This window comes from Cardiocondyla obscurior, linkage group LG01 (assembly GCF_019399895.1).
Source record: "Cardiocondyla obscurior isolate alpha-2009 linkage group LG01, Cobs3.1, whole genome shotgun sequence".
In the NCBI taxonomy this organism is placed as follows: Eukaryota; Metazoa; Arthropoda; class Insecta; order Hymenoptera; family Formicidae; genus Cardiocondyla; species Cardiocondyla obscurior.
In genome coordinates this window covers 9,366,646-9,388,794 of record NC_091864.1, presented here as the reverse complement: position 1 = coordinate 9,388,794, position 22,149 = coordinate 9,366,646, and the positions used below count along the sequence as shown (strand labels likewise).

At 41.0% G+C, this 22,149-nt stretch overlaps 3 protein-coding genes across 19 annotated transcripts; all 3 read right to left on the bottom strand.

The window, feature by feature from the left end:
- Positions 1-16: 16 nt before the first annotated feature.
- LOC139102469 (odorant receptor 82a-like) lies at positions 17-2,446 on the bottom strand. The gene is made up of 5 exons (XM_070656369.1): positions 2,038-2,446; positions 1,562-1,901; positions 1,197-1,424; positions 1,025-1,141; positions 17-936 (listed from the first exon to the last, which is right to left on the bottom strand). Exons 1-5 carry the CDS (start codon positions 2,403-2,405, stop codon positions 751-753), a joined length of 1,239 nt encoding a protein of 412 aa, XP_070512470.1. The 5' UTR covers positions 2,406-2,446; the 3' UTR covers positions 17-750.
- Positions 2,447-2,455: 9 nt separating this feature from the next.
- Positions 2,456-5,376, bottom strand: LOC139102499 (odorant receptor 82a-like). Its single transcript, XM_070656428.1, has 6 exons — positions 4,733-5,376; positions 4,210-4,561; positions 3,847-4,077; positions 3,670-3,783; positions 3,281-3,436; positions 2,456-3,204 (listed from the first exon to the last, which is right to left on the bottom strand). The coding sequence occupies exons 1-6, from the start codon at positions 4,987-4,989 to the stop codon at positions 3,154-3,156; spliced, it is 1,161 nt and encodes a 386-aa protein (XP_070512529.1). The 5' UTR covers positions 4,990-5,376; the 3' UTR covers positions 2,456-3,153.
- A 482-nt stretch (positions 5,377-5,858) lies between these two features.
- On the bottom strand, positions 5,859-21,918 carry Lark (RNA-binding protein lark). 17 transcript variants are annotated; one of them, XR_011545722.1, is made up of 8 exons: positions 21,770-21,918; positions 18,483-18,646; positions 17,836-18,381; positions 17,409-17,692; positions 16,731-16,814; positions 8,980-9,239; positions 7,256-7,399; positions 5,859-6,825 (listed from the first exon to the last, which is right to left on the bottom strand). XR_011545722.1 is itself a non-coding variant. In XM_070656572.1 (7 exons), the coding sequence occupies exons 2-7, from the start codon at positions 18,624-18,626 to the stop codon at positions 13,842-13,844; spliced, it is 954 nt and encodes a 317-aa protein (XP_070512673.1). In that variant the 5' UTR covers positions 18,627-18,646; positions 21,770-21,918; the 3' UTR covers positions 11,888-13,841. The 17 variants fall into 17 exon arrangements, 10 of the variants coding, with proteins under 10 accessions (XP_070512705.1, XP_070512673.1, XP_070512665.1 ...); XR_011545723.1 differs by lacking the exon at positions 8,980-9,239; XR_011545717.1 differs by lacking the exons at positions 8,980-9,239; positions 16,731-16,814 and adding an exon at positions 14,670-14,717.
- Positions 21,919-22,149: the final 231 nt, after the last annotated feature.

Below are 22,149 nucleotides of genomic sequence, written 5' to 3'. Positions count from 1 at the left end.
GCGATCAGGGGAAAAAAAAGACGCACGCAGAAATCATTATTGCCAATTCTACCAAATGATTTAAACGTAACGATACGAAGAACTCGTGGATATCATTCCGTGAAAATGTAGGAATAATTTTCTGACGCTGATAATATGGTTTCGCTGTGAAACTTTGTATCAATTATCTTTTTTTTTTTCTTTTAACAATTTATACTGGACAGCAGCGTGAAATTTACCAATTTACCGCTTCACGTAAATGGTTATAATTTTAGATAAGATTCTTTGCCACAAATATTAATATCCGACAACGTTAAATATTAAATACTAACGAACCATAAGAATTACTCATTATTATCACATAAAACGGTAGAATGTTGTAAACTTTCAAACATTTATAAAAAGAATAGAGAAAAAGAGAAATATTACTAACAAAAAATTTCAAGATAAACTGTACATTAAACGCAAAAGAACGTAATGAGGAGATAATTCGTATATTTTTTGTACGAATGAGGTTCTAATGATATCATTAAAATACGTATATACATGTGTTCGTAATCCATTCTTTCCGCATCTGTAGCAAGTATCTGTCGAAAAATGTTTGCAACAGATAATTAATTAACGACGCGGAAAGTTCACTAAGACTGTGGGCGGACGATTCCTATTTCCGATTTAATACATAGCATGCAATACAGACATGTAGGAGGCAGATGCTTTCATGACCTAAGAAAAATTCGGTAAAAAGACGCGAAAAGTAAAAAAAAAATTTATTTATTTACATTTTACTGCCGAACATCTTACGCTCATAAATCCCTCTAAAGTGAGATCGAAGACCTTCCCCGCGGTGATTGTCAGTCGTTTCTGCGATCTCACCATTATGAATAATAAAATCCGTCTGTCGGACGGTACCATGTCGTACCAAAGTGATTCGTACACTACGTCGCTAATCGATTTGCTCTGAAAAAGCACCAAGAAAATGCGAAACGCGACCAATGACGTGATCGTTTCAAGTATCAGTTCGGGCACGTATAAGACATTTACTTACCTTGGAGCTCAAGAACTCTCCTGCGTAGCAGAACACGAAGACTTCTAACGTTTTCGCGATGTAAAGGAACATTGACTTCATTAAAATTGCCATTGCGGCCTTGCTACTACTAAGCGCCTGCGAAAAAGAGCGAATTATTAATCGGAAGATCCGACGGATCGGTCTCGCTTACAAGTATGATCATGAAACCGGTACAGCAGATGATTAGGGTGTTCCACAGAAGTTGCAGTAACGAAATGGTCGAGAATAGGCTTTCGATGTCATTAGACAAGGCGATAATCTTTCGATGCCGTCGAACAAGATCTCTAAAGACATTTAGGGAGATAGTGAGGTCGTTGGTGCTGTGTACCTCCATTATGGCTTGCCGCATGATATCGACTTGGCCACCTACGTGAATCACCTGCCATATAAAATAATAAACAGTGAAAATAACAAAGAAGTAAAATATTAAACCATAACTATAAATACCGAGCTCCTCCTTTTTCTAAAATCGCGAGCGATTTTAAGGTTTCAAAATTTTTTTTATTTCGCACTTACTAATGTGGCAAGCAATGCGTTTATCATGCCAACTACAGAGGCTATTGATAATATACACAGAATTTGCGTAGCAAGAACGCATTCGAAAAGCGGTGACTCCAGGACCTCGAAAGAGAACTTCATCTTTATCGGAAACTCTCGAGAGTTGTCAATTTTGGTCATCATACGAATCGTGTAAGCACCAATGGATAAGAAGAAACCGGCGAGAATGTGGATGCCAATGAGCACATATGAATAGCGACGCGATTGAGCCGCGACTACCGCTAAGACGGAGTAAGAATCGCTGATTACGCGGTCGTTCCAATCTCTTTTCATCGCCGTCAAAATATTATAGAATATCCTGCGGACAATTTATCTTTTAAAAAAAAAAAAAACTACCTGGGCGGTTTTATTCCAAAGAGAGCTTAAAAAAAAATTAAAAAATAAAAAATTACATGTATAACTCTATTACTAAAGATCAAAATCAAAAGTCTTACCTCCGATTCCACCACAAGCAAATCAGTTTGAAAAAGGCGAGCGTGTTCGCCAAGGCGAGACCCAGACAATCGGTCAAACTCGTAAGGTTGCTTACGTCAAAATGCGCAACTACGTACGAATATTGATGATATTGAAACACAACTACCATTGTCATGTACATTGACCAGTATAGATTCGGATAAGCCGAGTCCGGCCACATACCGATGAAACGCAGGCCGATCTCGACCGTGCGACTAATGCTAGTTGAGCGTTTCATCGGCCTTTCGAAACTACTCGTACAGTAAAAATAAATGAACGACGTGTAAAAAAAACGCACGGCGGTCGTATGCCTCGCGTGATGACGACAAATATAATACTGAATAACCATAGCGGAGACAATGAACCGCGGGCTGTAACGATCAATTCTAATTGCACCTCATCACATTAATTCCTGGAATCTCGCGGGTATTAAAAGCGAAAACGATGACGATGCCCGCTCCCCATCTAAGGCCGCGAGCAATTTATTAGTTGCATAATGATACATAATTGGTTTAGAAATGAATTTCTAACTCGACTAAAAGCCTGTTTCAGCTATACCCGATTGAAAAAGAAAAAAAAAAGTTGCAAAAACGTTCGCTTACTCGTAAACGGAAAAAGAGAAGCGAGGAGAATTTGTAGTAAAGTATCTGATATCTAAGAACCGATTTTGTTACTACTTCGTGTCTTTTGTCTACGTGCTCTTTCACGTTTTGTTCTGGTTTGCTACGTGGTCTACAGCGTAATCTAGAAACGTAAGTAATTATTAAAAATTAAATAATTAAAATAATTCTAGTTTCAAGCAAAAGATTTTTAAAGGTACGTTTTTTAACGTTCGTAGAAACAAATCCCTATATTATTAAAGTACATGTTCGTGCATACGTTGTTTCTAGAAAGATATAATAAACTTTTATAATATTTTGGGGTAAAAAACTCTACTTGAAATAATCACCATTAGTACAATTATTAAATAAATTAAAGGGAATTTGTATTAAAATGTTCTCCTAAGTTTATAATTTGTGCTACTTCATTTAACAATGACGATGAACTATCTATAGAACTATGTTAAAGAATTTTAAAACTCTAACGCACTTCTGTTCTTAATACATGGCATTTAATACCGATACATAAGAAACAGATGCCTTCATAATCTAAAAAAAAAAAACATATTACCCATGATTAAACGTTACATATAAATACATAGACGAATAACATTTAATGTCTTACACTCGTAAATCCTTCTAAAGTCAAATCTATAAACCTTCCTGCGGTGATAGTCAATCGCTTTTGACATCTTAACATCATGAACAATACAATGCGACTGTCGCTTGGTGGCAGATTATACCAAAGTGATTCGTATATTGCATCTCCGATCGATTTACTCTAAGAATAAAACAAACAGTTTAAAAGGTACAAATATTAACTATAAATTTATCTCTTGCCGCAAAAAATATTTTACGGTTTATGTTAGTGAAAACGGTAAATCTTTTCAATAATAAAATAATTTTTAAACTTAAATCACGATACATAAGTTAATCAATATCACATTAATAAAAACTCTCTCTCTTTTTTTTAACAGTACTTTTATTTTTAATTAAAAGATTAATTTTTTATACCTTGGCGGTCAGAAACTCTCCCGCGAAGCAATACACGAAAACCTCCATAACTATTGCAATATAGTAGCTAACTGATTTAATCAAATTCGCAGTATCTTCGCCGGAATTAACGATCTGCAATAATATCAGGAAGCAATATTATTATTTATGACGTGAAAAGCAATCGGTGTTACTCACAATTATAATCACAAACCCTGTGCAGCACATAACTAATGTGTTCCACAAGACTTGCATCAACGCGAGGTGGGTATATAAATTCTCGATGTTTTCCGATAAAGTGATTATTCTTTGATGCTTGTAAATAAGATTTTTGATAACAAGCAGAAATGTACTGTTGTCATATTTTCCATTGGAAATTTCAACTAAGTCTTGTTGCATAATATCGATCTGGCCGCTCACATGAAGTACCTTTAAATGCCCAGCCATGCAATTATATCTAATTCTCAACTTTAACGTAACACTTATCGATTGTATTGACCGAACGACAAAATATTATTATCCTAATTTCTTAATCGGTTCGATATCGCAATGTGCACTTACCAGCGCAACAAGTAATGCATTTAGCAGGCCACAGACAAAAGCTATTACCAGGTCGTAAAGGAACTGTCCAATTAAAAAGCATTCGAAAATCGGCGACCTGCTAACGTCGAAAGGAAACTCCATTTTAATGGGGAGTTCTCGAGATCTGTTGAGCTGGCTCGCGTCGTCCATCGACTGTAGCAAATGTTCGCCGATCGACAGAAAAAACGCGGAGAACGCATAGAAGCTGAACATTACATTAGCGAAACGTCGTGCTATATCTGCCATATTCGTCATCGTGGTCCTGTACGGATCATTAATAACGCATTCACTCCAGTCTTGATTCATCGCCTTCACGATATAATGGAATATCCTGCAGGTACATTACTTCATGTGTGAACGAGTCAAGGTACCGTTTGTACAGAAACTTATTAGACAGGCAACATTTTCACGTACACTTCTCCTCACCGAGATTGTGCAACACAATCTTTTTGAGACATGGAAAAAATACAACAGATATTATTTTCAGAGTAGCGTATCTTACCGACGATTCCACCACAGAACGAGGAGCTTGAGGAAAGCGAGGCTGTACGCTAGAGTAAGACTAAGCGAGTCCATGAGAAGCCAAAGGTCGTTCAAGTCGAGATGTACGAAGATGTACGCGTATTGACAATATTGCACTATTACTACCGTCGTCATGTAGCTAAACCAGTAGAGATTCGGGTAGGCCGAGTCCGGCCACATCCCGATGAAACGGAGTCCAATCTCGATCGAACGACTGATGGTGTTCAAACGCGTCATTGTTCTTTGTCGACTACTGAACGAGCTTCGAAAACGATGAAGAACACGGAAAAGACGCACGCATGTCAGTCATCCTATAACATTACAACGCTAAATTGTAATAAAAAAAAAAAGGAAAAAAACGTCATAGAACAAGACACTCGACACGCGAATCGACTGTAATTACACATCCCAAACGTTCATCATCGCATTAAGCGATACGAACTTATAGCTGTGTCGATTAGAACGAAAGATACTATTAGGTTCATTTATCCTCTGAATTAATGAACACTTTAGTACTGCTCAATGCTGGATAATCGCTTCAAAACAGTTTCGAGAGGCAATTTTATCTATATCCATCGGGAACAAAAAAAAAACTGCACAGTCTCGGCGAAACCGTTGATGTCTGCAAAACGCGAAATAAAAGTTTACTATGGCTATTAAATATGTCCGTACTACATCGATCCGTTAATTATTTCTTACATTTACTTCATATTTTTTTTTTTTGTTTTTTTACTCTTCTCTTATGTTATTTCAGTTCGACTTTGAGCAAAGGTTTTTGAAGGTTCGAGAAGACAATAATAACGTAATGTTTTATATAAAAAAAAATCGTAATGTACTTTATTTAAATCATTTTCTTATCATCGATTTGCAAAATAAAGTTTTAATTTAATTTAAATTGTTTCGCACGCCATTGCCGCAAGAATAAAATAGACAAGTGTATTAGGATAACAATTAATATTTATTAAAAAATTTTCCATCGAAAATATTTCTCCATTCTGCAATACAATGATTATATTGCCTTAGTCCCATAGTTTAGTGACGGCGCAGTGGATGTTATTGTGCAACGAAGTGCAGACGGTATATTTATAAAATAACATTGTCAAAAATAATGGGCTTAATAATTTATTATCAACTGTTGCAACTCACAATTTGATTACAATGCTCCACTTGGTTCGTTGGGTGTTTTCAAATACAAGCTGCATGTTCAGCATATCATCCAGACACGTGACGATGTTTCTCAACTTATTTTTTTCTTTATAAATTATTAAACAGCAAATAGACGTTTTACAACGATGAGAGTATTAAAGATTGGATCGAATATTGCGTCAGGTAATTAAGCAATTATTAACTAATAATATAATATAAATAAGATTACTACGTTGAAAAATAATGATAAATGTTCGTTAGATGTGCCAGATGATTTGAATGGAAATGTTGATTTAATTAACGTTACAATTAACGTTTACGATTGCACCTCTTTACGATACATTATTTAATATTGCAAAAAAAACTTTCGTTTGATAAGACATGGATATCTTTCGATTATGTAATTTTACTCTGTAATAATATAAGTTTGTATAAAAAAAAATTTATACTTAACTTAATTGTAACTAACTTAATTGTCCATCCCAGCACTCTATCGCAGGAGAACGGGTAGAGTGAGATCGGAAACGTACGTTCGAATACGTGGGGATTACCTTTACCGCATCCAAGACGCCGGTCCAGCTCCCTTCGGGTATCGTTCTCACACGCGTAAGAAAACCGAATAAAATAAAAATTCCAAAGTTAATTAACAAAGAAAAGACGAACGACACGTTAATTCACCTCGCGTGTTCCACTCGCCTTTGAGAGTCCTGTTTTCTTTCTTAGGAGAAGCGGCGCTTCTTAAAGGAGAGCCCGTCTCTGCGAGAAGAATCTTCTTCCGTAGGTGCGCCGGACAAATCTGTGAGATCGACATGTGCTAGCACACATCAGTCTCACCCTAGAACGGATTCTTGAGTCTCCCTCCGCTTGGCGTGTGCACGAAGGTATCGTAAGAACGAATACTTTCCCCGCGCTGCCGGTCTGTAAAGTCTAAAAAGTATCCGTCATTGATAACACAATTTGCAAAGTAATTACTTTCCAAAAATTAATATTGAATGTATCTTTTTTTTTGAAGAAAAGCGTATTCCGATACATATATTTATGATAAATTATACAGAACTCTTTCTGTTAAGTATACATTTTTTTTTATACAAACTTATATTATTACAGAGTAAAATTACATAATCGAAAGATATCCATGTCTTATCAAACGAAAGTTTTTTTTGCAATATTAAATAATGTATCGTAAAGAGGTGCAATCGTAAACGTTAATTGTAACGTTAATTAAATCAACATTTCCATTCAAATCATCTGGCACATCTGACGAACATTTATCATTATTTTCCAACGTAGTAATCTTATTTATATTATATTATTAGTTAATAATTGCTTGATTACTTGACGCAATATTTGTAATTACCTCTCGCTACACCACGTCGCTCCTCCGCCAGACCACTCGCTTCTACTCGAGGAAGCCCTCTCGTCCCTCGAGCTCAGCTCGCTCGCTCCCTCGAGAGGTACATCCTTCGTGGACGATGCCGGCGTAGAGGGCTATCATCGCGTCCTATATCACATATCATATTACAATACAGCGATTTACAATTCCTGTTGACGCGGTTCTATCGGTTTTGCGCTTTTTTTTTTTTTTTTTTTCCGTTTTTGGTAATGCGACAACCGACGATGACCCGGCACGTGTGTGATCGTTTTCTATCACGCGAGATCAAGGGGGTAACTCGTGTGTCCCGACGACCTGCGTCCGGTTTTTTATTTTTTTTTCTCGGGTTCTTGCACCGACCGTGTCTCTCAAAAATCCGGTACCACGGATCCGATCGGCGATTCACGATCTCCACGTGTCTCTAGAACTCTGCCGAGAGGGACTGGGTACAGATTTTTTTTTTTTTTTTTTTTTTTTTTATCCGTGAATCTTTTTAAGCGCCTGCGAGGGTCTGTGTCGGGCGCGTGTCCGGAATGTATCTCAGCGGTCTAGCTACAGAGACTGGGCTCGGAACTTCTCATCTCGTTGAGCTTCTCGGCGGCCGGCGTGTGTCCCGGACCGTTTTTTTTTTTTTTTTGCAACTCGGGCTGCGTGATTATTACAGACGTTGACGGCGGCGGCGGCGACGAAGACGGCGACGACGACGGCATCGGCGAGGGCGGCGACGAGGCTGACGACAGCGGCGGCGACGACGATGACGAAGGCGAAGACGACGACGACGAGCCGGGATCTCGCACGTCCACGTATGGGCTACGAGAGCGAGACTGCGACCACCGGCAGATCTTCGCTTATCCGACTTAGTCCGGCGGCACCGACATTACCGTAATCCTCGAGAGTGCTTGCATTACAGCGATACCATCGCGTATCAAATACATCCGACGAGGTTCCGATGTGCGTGACGACTTCCATGCTCTCCCCGAGTCTTTCTTTTCCCGCACGCGTGTGCCATACGCGCGCGACTCGGTTTCGCAGACCTATTTTCCCCGCGTACCCGCATCAACGAGCCTCGAGCCTTGTCAAGCTACGTCAAGCCTACGTATCGCGGGTCGGGGGGGCTTCTCTAAGCGTGCCAGTTGCGACAAGGAATAAATTAAAAAATAAAAAAATAAATAAAAATAAAAAATATATATAAAAGGAGAAAAAGCTGTGTGAGGTAAGATTGTCTCAAAACCAGTTGTAAAAGATTAAAATTGAATATCTTTGAACTTGAATAAACTCTCATTAATCTTTCGGCCCTTTTTAAAAAAATTCGAAAATCTCGTACTCTAATTAAAGACTCGTTAACTCTGAAAATTAAGCTCCGTCTTAATGGAATTCCCGAGACAAGCTTTGAATTACAGGATTGAATCCATTTATTGGTTCTGAGGCATCTTGCGTGCGTTCTCGTCGACGATCATGCGCCAAGGGGGACTTTCCGATCTCGACGAAACGATTCCGGTGCCGTTCAAGCCAAAGTTAACCCGACGTCGACGTGCTCGCTATGCACCGATCAAACTCGCAACTCTTGCGACCGAGGAGCCGACCGAGAGGAGGTCCGACCTCCCCGCTCGCGTCAACTTAGAAGTACATCGATCTTTTCCTGCATTTTATTCTTTTTTCGCCCCCAGATGCGGAATAGTCTACGTATAATCGGACAGCAGTTTGCTCACCACATCTCAGTATGCAGAGATGATCGAGTGCCTGGTTCTACGTTCATGTTCCAAAGTCACTCTGAGAGGCTCGCTCGGTCATCTCCGAGGACACTGCGACGTCTCTTAAAGTAACTTTGGAGGGGAAGAGGGGTGGTGACTGCGTTTAAGCTACGGAACGTGGCCGGTCGCCTCTGCCTTGCCGCTGGTCGGGTAGAAAAGCGATCTCCAGCCAAGTCCGATTCAGTAGACCTGCTCAACCTCCGAGTCTGCAAGTTTGACTGGCACATAACAATGAGTATTACCATGTACATACCGATGAGATATCGGATCAAGGTAAAGAAAAGAAAAAAAAATATCTATCTATATGTATGTATATATAAATAAAATATCCACTCCGCTGTTTATTTAAATACTTCCATGTTTGCTTGACGTCTCTGGGAGCAGCTTTAACTTTGGCTTTGCTCGAAAATTTATGCGGGTGGAACGGTAATCGCACTACAAAGTAAATGCAACGAAAGGATGGCGGGATATTTGATCAATGCTTATGAAATAGGGACAGCAAACTGACCGAGAGAAGAGAGGAAAGTCGATAATCTCAGAAAAATAAAAATCAATTGCCACTCAGCATCAATACGAATCTGCAGAGTACTTGGACTTTAGACAGCGAACATATGACTTTTCAATAAAAGATTAGACTTTCCTCTTCGTCTCGACTCCAGTCTCCGATCGAGACGATCGTTTTCGACGAACAAACTCAGCCTAGTTCGAGAGAGCCAGCCAGAGAAAAAGGTGAAATCTCACAATTTAAGGAAACGCCGTTCGCACGTTTTCTCACGTTTATTAAAAAATGAGAGCTTGCAAGACACACGTAAATGAGTCACGTACAAAAAAAAATGTACAAAACAGGACATCGTTCGTCTACAATGCTAGCGCGAGAAGGGTAGCAGACTCGGGATCCGATATCATTTCCCGGCGTTCTCTGGTATTAATGTGGATAGAGGGGAGAATTAGTATTCCACGTTGGTGTATGCGTGATGAAGTGACTTATTTGCGCTATATGCTAGCTCGTGCGCGACCACCCCATCCGCGCTGCCGATTGGTCTGAAAACATTAGTCATACAACGAACGCTTTCACTTAGTGATCGGGGAGTCTCGGCGACCTTTAACTCTTTAAGATAGTACAGAGATAGAGGAACCAGGGATCGAAGCCGCTATAATTTCGAGACTTCAACTTTCGACGCTGTGGCTAGAGAAACGTATCGAAAAGTCGCTGGGCCCTGCCTACAGCGTCGAAATCTGAACCGAGACTACAGCGCATCGCAAACCCCTGCTTTCAACTACTGAGATTGAAACAAGCAATTACGGGAGAGAATTGAAAGAAATAAGCGAGAAGCAAGTCAGATTTTACGTCAGACAGACGTAAAAAGGGACGCCTGAAATTAGGATCGTCTTAAGAATGTAAAGAGCAATCAAACGCAACGGAGTAGTTTCCGAATAAAATAGCGTGGATCGTGTATAAAGATTCATCAAAGAATTTTTGAGAAGATTCTCCCAATTATTTCAAATTAATTTATTATAAAATGTTGAAAATTTAAGAGAAACACTGTTGTCGAATTCATAACTGCTTAGTTTGTCGATTAAAAAGCAATATAATAAAATGTAGAAAGGACATTGTGCCGAGGATGTTACAGAGCGTCCGTTGGATCTTTCAAACAAACCGGAGCATAATTATTTTAATTGATAACATATCGTAAAAGTCACTGACAAAAAGTTTTAAGCAGTTAAAAATAAAAAATACACATAAGATAAATTAATATCTATGAAATTTCCTACGTTAGAATCAATGCCGAATTCCGAAACGGGATTTTTACGACAGAAGACCTGACGATTCCGGAACATCCGGCACATTTGTACACCGCGAATACAGAGATTCTTTCGTCGTCGAACGTGAGATCAATATGAACCTTCCCAGTGAACGTTCGCCACGAAAGAACCGTGAGATCCAAGAGTAATACAATCAACGCACGATCCGCGTTGCCGATAAGCGGAAAAATGTCGCAACGTTACGTGTGTAATTAGATAAATACGTAATAAATAAAAATACAGGAAGAGGATGAAGTGGCTCGAGTAGCTCGATGGAGAATACACCGCAGAAACTCTACCTGTGGATCGACAATCAGACTTGTGAAAGGAGTAGCACGAGGGTGGCAGCAAAGAGAGAGGCAGAGTAACACGTGTAAACGCCGCGCGTCTTCGTTCTGAGACAAGATCTTTCATCGGGGTTTATCCCTGTACCATTTATTCATTGTTTAAATCGCGCTAGCAAACGCGAAACGCGCGCGCGACGCGCAGGAAGCCAGCGAAGGAAGCGCGCGTCCGATCGTACGCGATCAAGATTCTGGTACGACAAGAGGGATGGGATCGGATGGTGGTTTTATCGTGGACGGTGGTCGTTGCTGGCAGAAGGTGCGCCGCGAGAGAAAATAGCGGTCGGTGTGATGTAATTAAAGAAACACGCAGTACACGTCGTTTTTTTCTTGTGAATTTCACAAATACATGTTATTACATTTCTCTTATATTCAGCATCATTATTAGCAATATATCGTGGTTATAATTTATATAATCTTCACGAAAAAAAACACGGTCGGTTCTCTTTCAGCGAAAAAAAAAAAAAAGAAAAATAATAATGAGAGAAAACAAAAAGCGTAGACGGGAGAATAGAGAAAAGAAGCTTACAGCAAAGTCTCTACGCTCGAACAAAACGGATGTGCGATTATTACAGACTACAGCACGTCTTTTGTTTTTACGTCAAAGTTAATCCTACGTTAATAAAAAGATTATGTTGCTATATGCTAAGAATAATGTTCCGCCACTTGGGTTTCCATACAGAATCGACGCATCCTACCGGGTCTAAGTCCAATTATAATTTGTTAATTTTTTTTTTTTTTTTCTTTTTCGGCAGCGAAGTAAACAACATAGTAAACAGTTATCTAAATGGTGAACAGACCCGCACGCTACCCTCCCTACTTGGAAAAATTTCAACGAACGCTTTTTCGTCTTTACTATTAATAGTCTTCTTGACATGCACCTTCGCGAATACGCTTAAATCGCACGTTCCCTAATGTGTATCTCTGCGTAAAATTGCTTACAAAAAATAAGAGTACTTTAGCGATTAGATTGTCTCTGCCAAGATGAGGACCATTTTCGACCATCCCGACATCTCAAAATTATACATTTAAAAATTGAAGATAAAATTATTCGACACATTCTTCTTTTTTTTTTTTTTCAATCTTTGATTCAAGAAAACCTATCGTTGTCAATTCTGAATTTAGCTGAAAGAGAAAAGTCGACCAAAATACGCATAGTGTTTCCAACAAGAAAAAGTTTCCGACAATCAAATCGCACATACGGCTGCAATTTACTATCCTCGATTTCTATCGACATTTTTGTTTTCGAAATGTGATAATACGTGCGAATAAAGTTTCTCATCGCGTGCATGTGTTTACACATTCACTACATTATTAAAAATAATACCATAGAGATGTCGAAATTAAGGACTAATTATGAAAAAAGTGGAAATGCTAAAATTAAGTTTTAAAAGAAAAGTTAAAAACCTATTTGACATACAGAATTTATACAAATATAATTCTTCTTTTTTTATTAACACGTCGTTAACCGCAGAAGCAAGGTGTATCTCTTTCGATAAAAAAAAAATATATATATATATATAATATTAACACTTCCGTTTTTTTTTGTTTTTTTTTCCATTATTGGTCCTCAATCGGAAGTCTACGATTTTAGCGTATTCGCGAAGATGCGATCGAGAAGATGCAAACCGTGCTAAGCACGTACAGGTGCACAAAGAGATAAAAATTTTTTTTTTTAATTAACCAACCGCGAGTACCGCTCTCGGACATCGCGTCACGAATGTTCGCGTTATTCTCGATGACGGGTTTCGCATCCGTTCAACACACTGAACAACGTCGGCGAACACCGCTTTGTCGGATCTGATCTACCTGGTTGCCTTTTCTATTTCTAGCGCGCGACGACGCAGTCGCGTGAGAGGGATCGACGTTCGACAATAGTAAATTACGAGTGTCAATTACAGTAATAATACGCAGTGCCAAGCGATTAACACGTCCAGCGGTAACCCGATGCGTAACGAGCGCGATCATCGGGTGTTACGCAGCGGAGGGATAGATACGGTTATCGTCACAGAGAACCCGAAAAAGATCGGTAAAAATCAACCGCTGCGAGGTACGGCCTCACCGGGACGCTCGTCGATCCTACGTCTTTTCTTTTTCCTCATAAAACGCGACAATCAAAATTAATTTTATGGGGTCCGAGTAATAAGGGACTTCGGAGAGATGCGAGCTTCCGGTTTGAGGATCGAGAGATGTTCGCGGTGGGGCCGCGTCCTCTGCTATTCAAACGTCGAAGATACTTTTATACAAATGTATGACGAAGGGAGGGGGAGGTGCGAGGGTAGTCACAGTGGACAACAAGATACGAAGGAATCGATAAGCCGGGAGTCTCGGGAGGTGAGAGATACAAGGATTCGTCGGAGACAGGGAACAATTCCCATGACCCTTTGCGTGTAATCTGCTATTTTTCGGCTGGCTATGTTAGCTTTGCTCTAACTTTATGATTTCGGGTGGTATGTTAGCTGTTTTTTTGTTTTTTTTTTTTCTTTTTTTTTCCGTCTAAATAGATCGCATTGCGGGTAGAGCACTTGTTTCTCATAGAGCGGGCGGCAGATCTTCACGCGTGCAGTTCGCAAGACGGCCAAGAGTATCTCGGTTCCGAGGCTTCCTGCTAGCGACAGACAGACCCGACGGACCGACGACCGACAGAGACCGATCCGAGCCCGACGCGACGATTTAGTATGGTGCGAACCGGCGCGACGGCGATGGCCCTCGTAATCCCGGTCTGGTAACCAAAATTATGTCACGTCAGTCACGAAATCGATGATGCGGATCAAAGCGCGGACAAATATAGATATTGTAAATGTTAGAAGGCAATATATCTGCGTGGTACGAGGGAAAACAGAAGGCAGAGAAATGTAGAATAACAGAGCACGTACGTAGAGTGAAATATCGTAAACAGTAATGAGAGAAGAGGTAATATAAAAAATAAAAAAAAACAGAGAAATGGGAAAACGGACGTACAGCCCGGAGTATACCTCGTTTTTCTCGCTAAACCTTTTTACTGAATATTTTTTTTTTACCCGTTTTGCGACAAGACAAACATTCGCGTCAAAATGCATTTAACCGGACACTCTTCTTTATGGAAGATCGTTTCTAAAGTATGCGATCGCTGGCTACGTCAATGAAGCAAGGCGAAATGTTCCCAAAGTGTTTTTCTAATTGTGCGTCAACAATCGAAATTTAAAGAATTTCAGCTAATCGTCAATCATGGAATAAAATAGCAATGCATTCCGAAATGCGCTGACAACATTGAACGTCCGTGGTTCATTTTCGCACCGTGGACTTCCAGTGCTGTCAGTGCGTTTTGGAAAATATCCTAGAACAAAGTAAAAAACAGTTCAGCAGCCAAAAATATTCTTTCTAAAGGAAAACCAAAAGTATCGCCTCGGCACGATCGTAACATAAAGAAGAGAGAAGCTTGGTACCGTTTCTAAAGTCTCGCGACATGGGATTTCAATTCGGGCGTGGTATTATGACCCAGTGGCACTTCACTCTACTTACCTACGCTCTTCAAACGAATCTCGGCTGAAGTCCTCGTACATGCCTCTACTATAACAGCGGTATAATAAATAATCGAATCTACCAATGAGATCAGATCAACATATACCATATACTGGCTCCCTTGTCCCAGGCTTAACTTTGTGAATTAGTCCCTGTATATATATGTATATATATTTTGCGTGCAAGATATTCGCGTGCCTCGCCTAATATGACTGTCGACTTGGGATCAGGACGGAATTTTTCGTGTCTACTACGGCTTTCGTGCCCGAGACCTCGGGCAGACAACTGCAATAAACGGAATGTAATGCGCAGGTAATCGAATTATTGAATTTGCCGTAAAGTCTCTTACACCTCTGTTACCTTGGATATACAAGCGCACACATACACGCCCACGGGCGTATATATGTGACGAGAAAAATTTTGGTTGTTCGGCGGAAAGTGTACTTGACTAACCTTCGACGACGTACGATCAATTACTGTAGACTCGAGCGCAGAAACGAGTAAGATTAACAACTACAAAAACCTACAACAGCAAAGTGCAAACAGCTATCTGTGCTAATTTTCTATCTGTACAACTTGATCGTGACGTGGAGGGCTATTGAAGAGAATATAGGATGTAGCTAGTCATATGAGGCAGGCAACGGTAGACTGGATTTGTAACCCATGCGATTTTTAACCCAATGTCAATATCATAGCTTCTCGCAAAAAAAAAAAAAAACCAAAAAAAAATAAAAAATAAAAAAACATTATCATAAAAAATAAGAGCCCACTGCAGCCCAGGCTGGGATAATATGAGGTAATGAGGTGGTAACGTGCAACAACAAATTCAAAGTATTTAGAAAAACTGAGAAATTCAATCAAATTCTGTTTTCTATTTTTTCCGAATGGGTTTACATACATGAAAAGCTTTGAACCTCGTGAGTAGAAGTCAACTTCAAGAACTATGGATTGCAATTTCGAAAAGCATGGACAAACTGAATTCTATTCGCGACACTTTTATTTCACACGGAATTTCGATTCAATCTAATGTGAGATAATTTTTGTATTTATTATAAAATTTTAAGCAAATTTAAATATATCTACTGAGCATAATAATTATCTATTTAAGCAGTTTGTCTAGTTATAAAGTAAGTATTTAACACAACGCGCAAAATTACAAAATAACAAAAAAAAAAACAATTATAATTACGTAACCTAAGACAAAAAATTAAATCTCACATCACACCAGAGGTGTGTACCGCACAGGGAAAAAGTTACATTTTAACGATACAAAAAATATATATTTTTAAAAACTTTGTTCTATTAAAAAATTCCTAAATTAAAAATTCTTAAATTGAAAATTTAAGTTTTTGACTAAATTAATATTTTTTACATTAAAAGAATAATATATGATTATAGTCAATGCAAAAGAAAATATTTACGCATCAAAGAAATTGAATCGAATTCCAATCGAATCGATGTTACAAGCTCACGTTCGTAAGTTTGAGAAACTGGATTTGGAAAGATAACAGGAGATGCCGATATAAACTTACTGATCCAAATCGTCTGGAGAGCTGGTTTCTACTTACGACACGTTTCAAAGACAATCGATTCGATGCGTCATTCCAAAATCGCGTCAGCCCTGTTTGTTTTTCTTTCTTTTTTCTCTATCTACAGCGAGATTTTGTTTAAAATTGCAGAGCGTATCCTGGCTCGCGGTAGTGCGATCAAGAAATTCTAATTCGCATTCCTTAGGTACGTTTCTTCATCCCAGGCCTCCGCGCCACTCCCGGCTGAGTGATGTACGTAATAGGGAGCGCTTGAAACACAAAGGATTCAGTGAGAGACATACAGGCCAATTTCGCAGTTATGCCATGGAACAAGAGAGTCAATGAACTAGGACATCCCTAGAAGAGCAGTCGACATGTTCAAGGAACAATCAGTCGAGACCCGGAAAAAGATTCAAACACCATAGGACGCAGACGACGTAGGTAGCCTGCTATTGTATTCTCACGCGAATTGCTGTTGCAGCGACAAGAACGAGGCGTGACTACTCGCTAACAAAATGAGTCAAAGACTTACTCTTGTACGACTTGAACGCTGACCCGGGACTGTCTCTCTAGGGTTGCCCGCGTTCATGGACAAAGATGGTACGCCTGAGGTGCACTGAAATTTAGAATGTACAGAAACGTCCAAGCGTCATATAATTAACATTTCACTACGACGGAGTCTGCACTCATGTGGGCATCGGGTCGACACTGGTTCGTGTGTAAAAGTATTAAAAATCTTAAAATCTCATTACGAGAAAGTAATAATTGCATAGATGATAACGATCATGCGTTGTGCCGCGCGATAACATTGTCAAACAGGAGAAGTTCCATTTAACATACGACGATAGAAAAGAAGACAGAAGAGATAAAAAGAGAAAGAGAAAGTGGCGATACATTTAACGAAAAACGTCGAAAAGGACAGAGGTTTATAATGAGGTAGGCGTAAAGTAAATTTTTTTTTAAGTTTCGCGATCGCTTGTCCATAACTTAACATTCGCTATTTTGTGGGAATAAAATAAAAAATAAGGAGATATATTCTAAAGGAGACACAAGCTGAAATCTGTATAACTGAAAGAAAATGTGCAACAGACTAGAAAAAATGTCGACGAATCACCGAAACCCCAATTCGCATGAGCTGTTAATCCAGCCTGGAACGTTCACAATGTTAAGTCGGACGAATGGGCAGTCGGTACGCCGGGTACCTACTCACCTGAACCGGCCGTTGTTGCCACTTGGAGGGGGTGATCGGCGGCTGAACATGCCATACTCGTTGCCACGGGAGAAGCCAGTGTCACGCATGGATCCCATACCTAGAGGAGGCATAGGAGGCATTGGGTCTCGTCTTGGTGGTAGAGGTGGCATTGTCATTGGTGGAAAGTCTAGCCCGCACATGGTAGATCCCATGTCACTGGGCCCTGTCATACCCGTAAACCGCCTCTCGTAGAGATCCCTGGTGTCCTCGAATCCGCGCCTGTCGTAGTAGCTTTCGTAATCCTGTTAACAAATAAAATCCCAAGAAATTAATATAAGGAAAATTTTTTCGTATAAAATCAGTATCGATGAGAGCTACTGATAGTCCAGAATAAATCAAATTTATATATTTAGCATAAAATATGTACAAAAATAATAGAACTTACCCCAAAGCGGCCACCACCCATTAACCGATCCCGAAGGAACGGTGGTGGCGGCGGCGGAGGGTACGGATCACGTCCAAACATTCGGTCCCTGTATCCGTTCCTGTCTGGTCCTCCTCCCATTCCTCCCTTGGGACACTCCTTGGACCAGTGGCCGCCTCGTCCGCATCGATAGCACTGCTCCGGGTCTCCCATTCCTGGCCTCTGTCGTACTCGACTAGTAGAAATCTGGACCTTCATCGGTTGTCCATCGACGATTTGTCCATTCAGCTCCTTGATGGCGTCGTTCACGTCGCCAGTTGCCTCAAGATGAACGAAACCGTAGTTTCGCACGATGTCGCATTCGACAACGGTACCATATTTGGCAAACAGTTCGCGCACTTGCGGCGCCTTAGTGTTGTCTGTGAGATTACCCACGAAAATCTTTGTCGTAGGAGTGTTGGGTCCCTTACGACTCTTTGCAGCCTCACATTTTATCGGCTGTCCATGAACCATGTGTCCATTCAGATTCTGTATTGCGTTTCGACCTGCCTCCTCATTCTCCATATGCTGTGCAAATAAAAAGGTATGTTAATTCATTCTCATTGATCTTTATAATAATATCATTGAACTTATATTAATCAAAGCTTTACAATTCAACTGAAACTTACCACGAAGCCATAATTCTTTACCACGTCGCATTCTACGACCTTTCCATACTTTTCAAACAACGGCTTTATATCCGCGTTTGTAGTCTTGTCGGCTAAATTACCAATGAAGATTTTAAATGTGCCAACGCTGCTAAAACCTGGCATTTTGCGGCTCGTACTAGAACCTAACAAAAAGACACACGTGTTAGAATAAAAATATTCTTAATTTTTTTCCAACATTCTTTCAATTTATACATGAACAAAATAGTGTAGTAAAATATCTCGTTGCGAAATAAAAACTAATATTAGGATTTAATTTGTTATGTCGTAGCTATATAAAGTTTATTTCTTTTTACGTAATATTAAAATTTGAAAGCATAGACTTAGTTCATCAGACATTTCGCGTGCCTGCCCTCGTCTCCCACCACGTTTATTTCGTCATAAAAATCGTGGTCTGAGTGTCTAGACGACCGCGCCGCATAGCGTCGCTGAAACGACGCATGGAAGCCGGATGATGCCGGCGAATGTAAATTTCATGTAAAATGCAATTCATTCGCGGCGTATATCCACGGAGAATCGAACGATACCGACGCTACGCCGAATTAATTAAACCGTTTTCAATATACGCCGAAGCGGACTCGGTCATACAATAGTCATGAGAATCGAGCTGGTCAAGCTTCTTCAAGGTTGCCGAAAAGGAAGTTGTTATCAATCCTTTGTTATTTCTCAAAATGGCGACGCTAGCGATTCTCGTACGACCGGCTCGCTCGGGCCGACGCGGCGCCCTTCCCCGGCAGCTAATTGAAAGGAAACTGAGTGACGCTGTTGTTTAACTTCGATCACACGACGCTTCCACCATTTTGCCGTGATGATCTGGCTACTCGTTAGCGCCCGCGCGGCACGAAACAGAGTCTTCACGACTCTTTTTAACTCGACTCCGCCCGGCTCGCGATATCGAACTCCACTCATAGTGTATATCGTTCTCCCAAGGACGCCATGGAAGCCGCGCGGCGAGACCGCCGCCGTCGTGAAAGTACGTACCTGCGTCGAACAACTCTTCGAGACACCGAATCGGCGTATAAATTGGATATTCCGGAGAATCCGCGAGCTCACGGGACAGCAAACCGCACGGGATACGACGAACGGAACTCGCACACCGGCCTCGTCACTGAGCGAAAGAACGAGCCTACTCTGACCACGCACACGGAGAAAACGCAACGTTAATAATGGCGTCGCGTTTGCCGCGTCGCATAGAGCACCGATATCGGCGTCACGCGTTCCAAAACCCACCGGCGTGGCGTCCCTTGGCGCGAACAGAGCGACGCGACCCAATGAGCGATCACTTCCGACCGAGGGCAGTCGAAAGTGCACGAAACCAACGGCTGCACTCACAAGTTCTGAACTTGCAACTGTTGAAAAAATCCCGTATCTGATTGGCGTATGCTTTTAGACACTCCAATGAGATTCGTAACTTTGCAGCGGTCGCAAATGCAGGACTTTCGCTATATGTAGACAATGACGCCGGTCAAGCGCGGGAGAATCCGACGAATTGCGCGCTTGTTTCTGCCGTTCGTTGTAACATGTTCGATCAAAAAAAACTGTTAAAACGTCCGCCAAGACGTAGCTGCAAGACAAGAACACGTATACCCTTCGTTCCTCCTATCTAAGTCGCGTTACTCTGGAAGAATAAAAATTTCGGCGCGAACAAGAATTTCTTTGTTATTCACTCAAATAAAAAAAAGATAAATAATGCACGCGTAAAACAGCATGCGTGAACCTGAAACGGCTTTAATATCAAAGTTATAAATATCGCCCTATATTCTAAAAACTTTATATTCACGCATGCAAGAATATAAAAGCGAAAATAAAATACTCATGTACCGAGAAGTAATTAAAAATATCGTCAAACTATTTTACATTTTGAAATAGATTGAGAAGCTACAAAAAAAAAAAAATTTTATTCCCGATTAATAATTAATCAAATTACATTTTTTTAGAATTTATTCAGTAATTTTTTAATTTTTTTCAGATCAAAGCCTTACGCGAAAATAATGAAACTGATTAGTCATCCAGTTCAATAAATATCTACTTAGAGCAACGTCTTCGTTCGCGATATCACTTGAACACGGTATTTTTAGGAGTAACGTCAGGGTATGACGGTGCGCTTTGTCTCCCGCCTTAACGTTAAATTTTCATGAAACCGAAAAAACGCTGCGGAGTCATTCGATCGATTTGTCAATATTGCGCAATACATTGACACTTGATTCCGATCGTTTCTACGTTAAATCAAATTCACTTAATTTTAATTGTTAATAGAATTGAAATATTTATGCGTTATTATGCATTGGCGACCGGCCAAAAGTCGCGGGCGTTACGCGGCAAATTACTCGCGAGACAATACGCAATAATTGGAATTCTGCCGAAAGCACGGTGGTCACGCGATATTATTAACTTCGCGGAAAACACGCCGGGCGATCGAAATCAAATTAAAGAAGCGACGCGATTCGTCGCGCGGGAATTAAAGCGAGTCGTTTCGATCGTCAAATGGCAAGCGACGCGAGAGCCGGCGATGGAAAATTACCGCAACGCACCGGATCGAGCGAGCAGGAGCGACAAGGACAGACGGATCGCGTCGGGCGGCGGCGTCATCGAAAGCTTTGATCATGCCGCGATGGTTCCGGAAACGATCATGAATCGCCGTGATCACGGAACGAGTCCCGGAGCATCCAGCTTCGAACTCGAAAAACACGGAATGCATATAAAGAAAAATACGGGCGATACTCGCGCTCACGAAATGTCGGGATGAGCACACCGGCGACCAGCGGCGTGTCTCTAATCGATAAAGCGTGAGAGGAGGAAAAAGGATTCCCGAGGGGGAGGTAAAAAGACCGCAGACGCGGAGCGGACGCGTTGCGACGAAACCGGAGACCGAGAGCGTGCACTCCTTCGTCTCGTGACAATGGAAGCACGGCGATCTAAGCCGCGACGCATTTCGGCGGCCTCGCCCGATCCCCGGGGATCATGGCTATCGCGATAGGAACGCCCGTCTTCGATCGCCGGCGAGAGAGTTCGGGGAGAAATAAGACTTCAATCGATGAATAAGACGCGAGCACCGACGACTCGATCGTCTCCGGGGACGAACCTTGCACGGCGCGCCGGCTAGACGGCGCCGGATCAAGGAGCGAGATGCCGCGGCGAGGCCAAACGCGACGAACCGCTGTAACCGCGCGTTCTCCGCTGCCCCTCGCACTCGCTCGTGCATGCACGGCCTCGGCGATGAAATAAGAATTGCGTTTTGATCTACTCACCAAGTCAGTGGTCCGTAAAACAACGCGATTAGAACAGGACGCGAAACGACACACGCTTGCCCGAGATAAAAGATGGCGAAACGGAAGTGTTCCCGGCGGCGACGCGGAGACACCGTCGCGTCCCTTTCTGCGTTGGAGCCAGCGCCTCCAACTGAAACTCCGAACTGGTCTAACCTGACATAATTAAAACTCTAGATGGGATTAAGAGCGCCACGTTAATCTGGCGGAAAAAAAATCTACATCTAAAAAGTAAGTTTTCTTTAAACTTTTTTATTGAAGAAATTATTATTAGCAGAGTGAAGTAAAGATTAAAATAATTGAGAATAAATCATGGACAATGCTCTAGTTAATAATTTCGAAATTTGTTTATTGAAGAAATT

Coding starts and splice junctions, on each gene's coding strand:
- LOC139102469 (XM_070656369.1), bottom strand. CDS start 2,405: ATGGTTATTCAGTATTATATTTGTCGTCATCACGCGAGGCATACGACC. Junction 1,902..2,037: donor TGCTTGTGGTGGAATCGGAG/GTAAGACTTTTG, acceptor AATTGTCCGCAG/GATATTCTATAATATTTTGA. Junction 1,142..1,196: donor CCGGTTTCATGATCATACTT/GTAAGCGAGACC, acceptor TCTTTTTCGCAG/GCGCTTAGTAGTAGCAAGGC.
- LOC139102499 (XM_070656428.1), bottom strand. CDS start 4,989: ATGACGCGTTTGAACACCATCAGTCGTTCGATCGAGATTGGACTCCGT. Junction 4,562..4,732: donor GTTCTGTGGTGGAATCGTCG/GTAAGATACGCT, acceptor ATGTACCTGCAG/GATATTCCATTATATCGTGA. Junction 4,078..4,209: donor ATGCATTACTTGTTGCGCTG/GTAAGTGCACAT, acceptor GGGCATTTAAAG/GTACTTCATGTGAGCGGCCA.
- Lark (XM_070656604.1), bottom strand. CDS start 18,626: ATGCCAGGTTTTAGCAGCGTTGGCACATTTAAAATCTTCATTGGTAAT. Junction 17,693..17,835: donor TGGGTGGTGGCCGCTTTGGG/GTAAGTTCTATT, acceptor ATTTGTTAACAG/GATTACGAAAGCTACTACGA. Junction 10,063..14,669: donor GATTCGTTTGAAGAGCGTAG/GTAAGTAGAGTG, acceptor TAATGTTTTCAG/ACCAATCGGCAGCGCGGATG.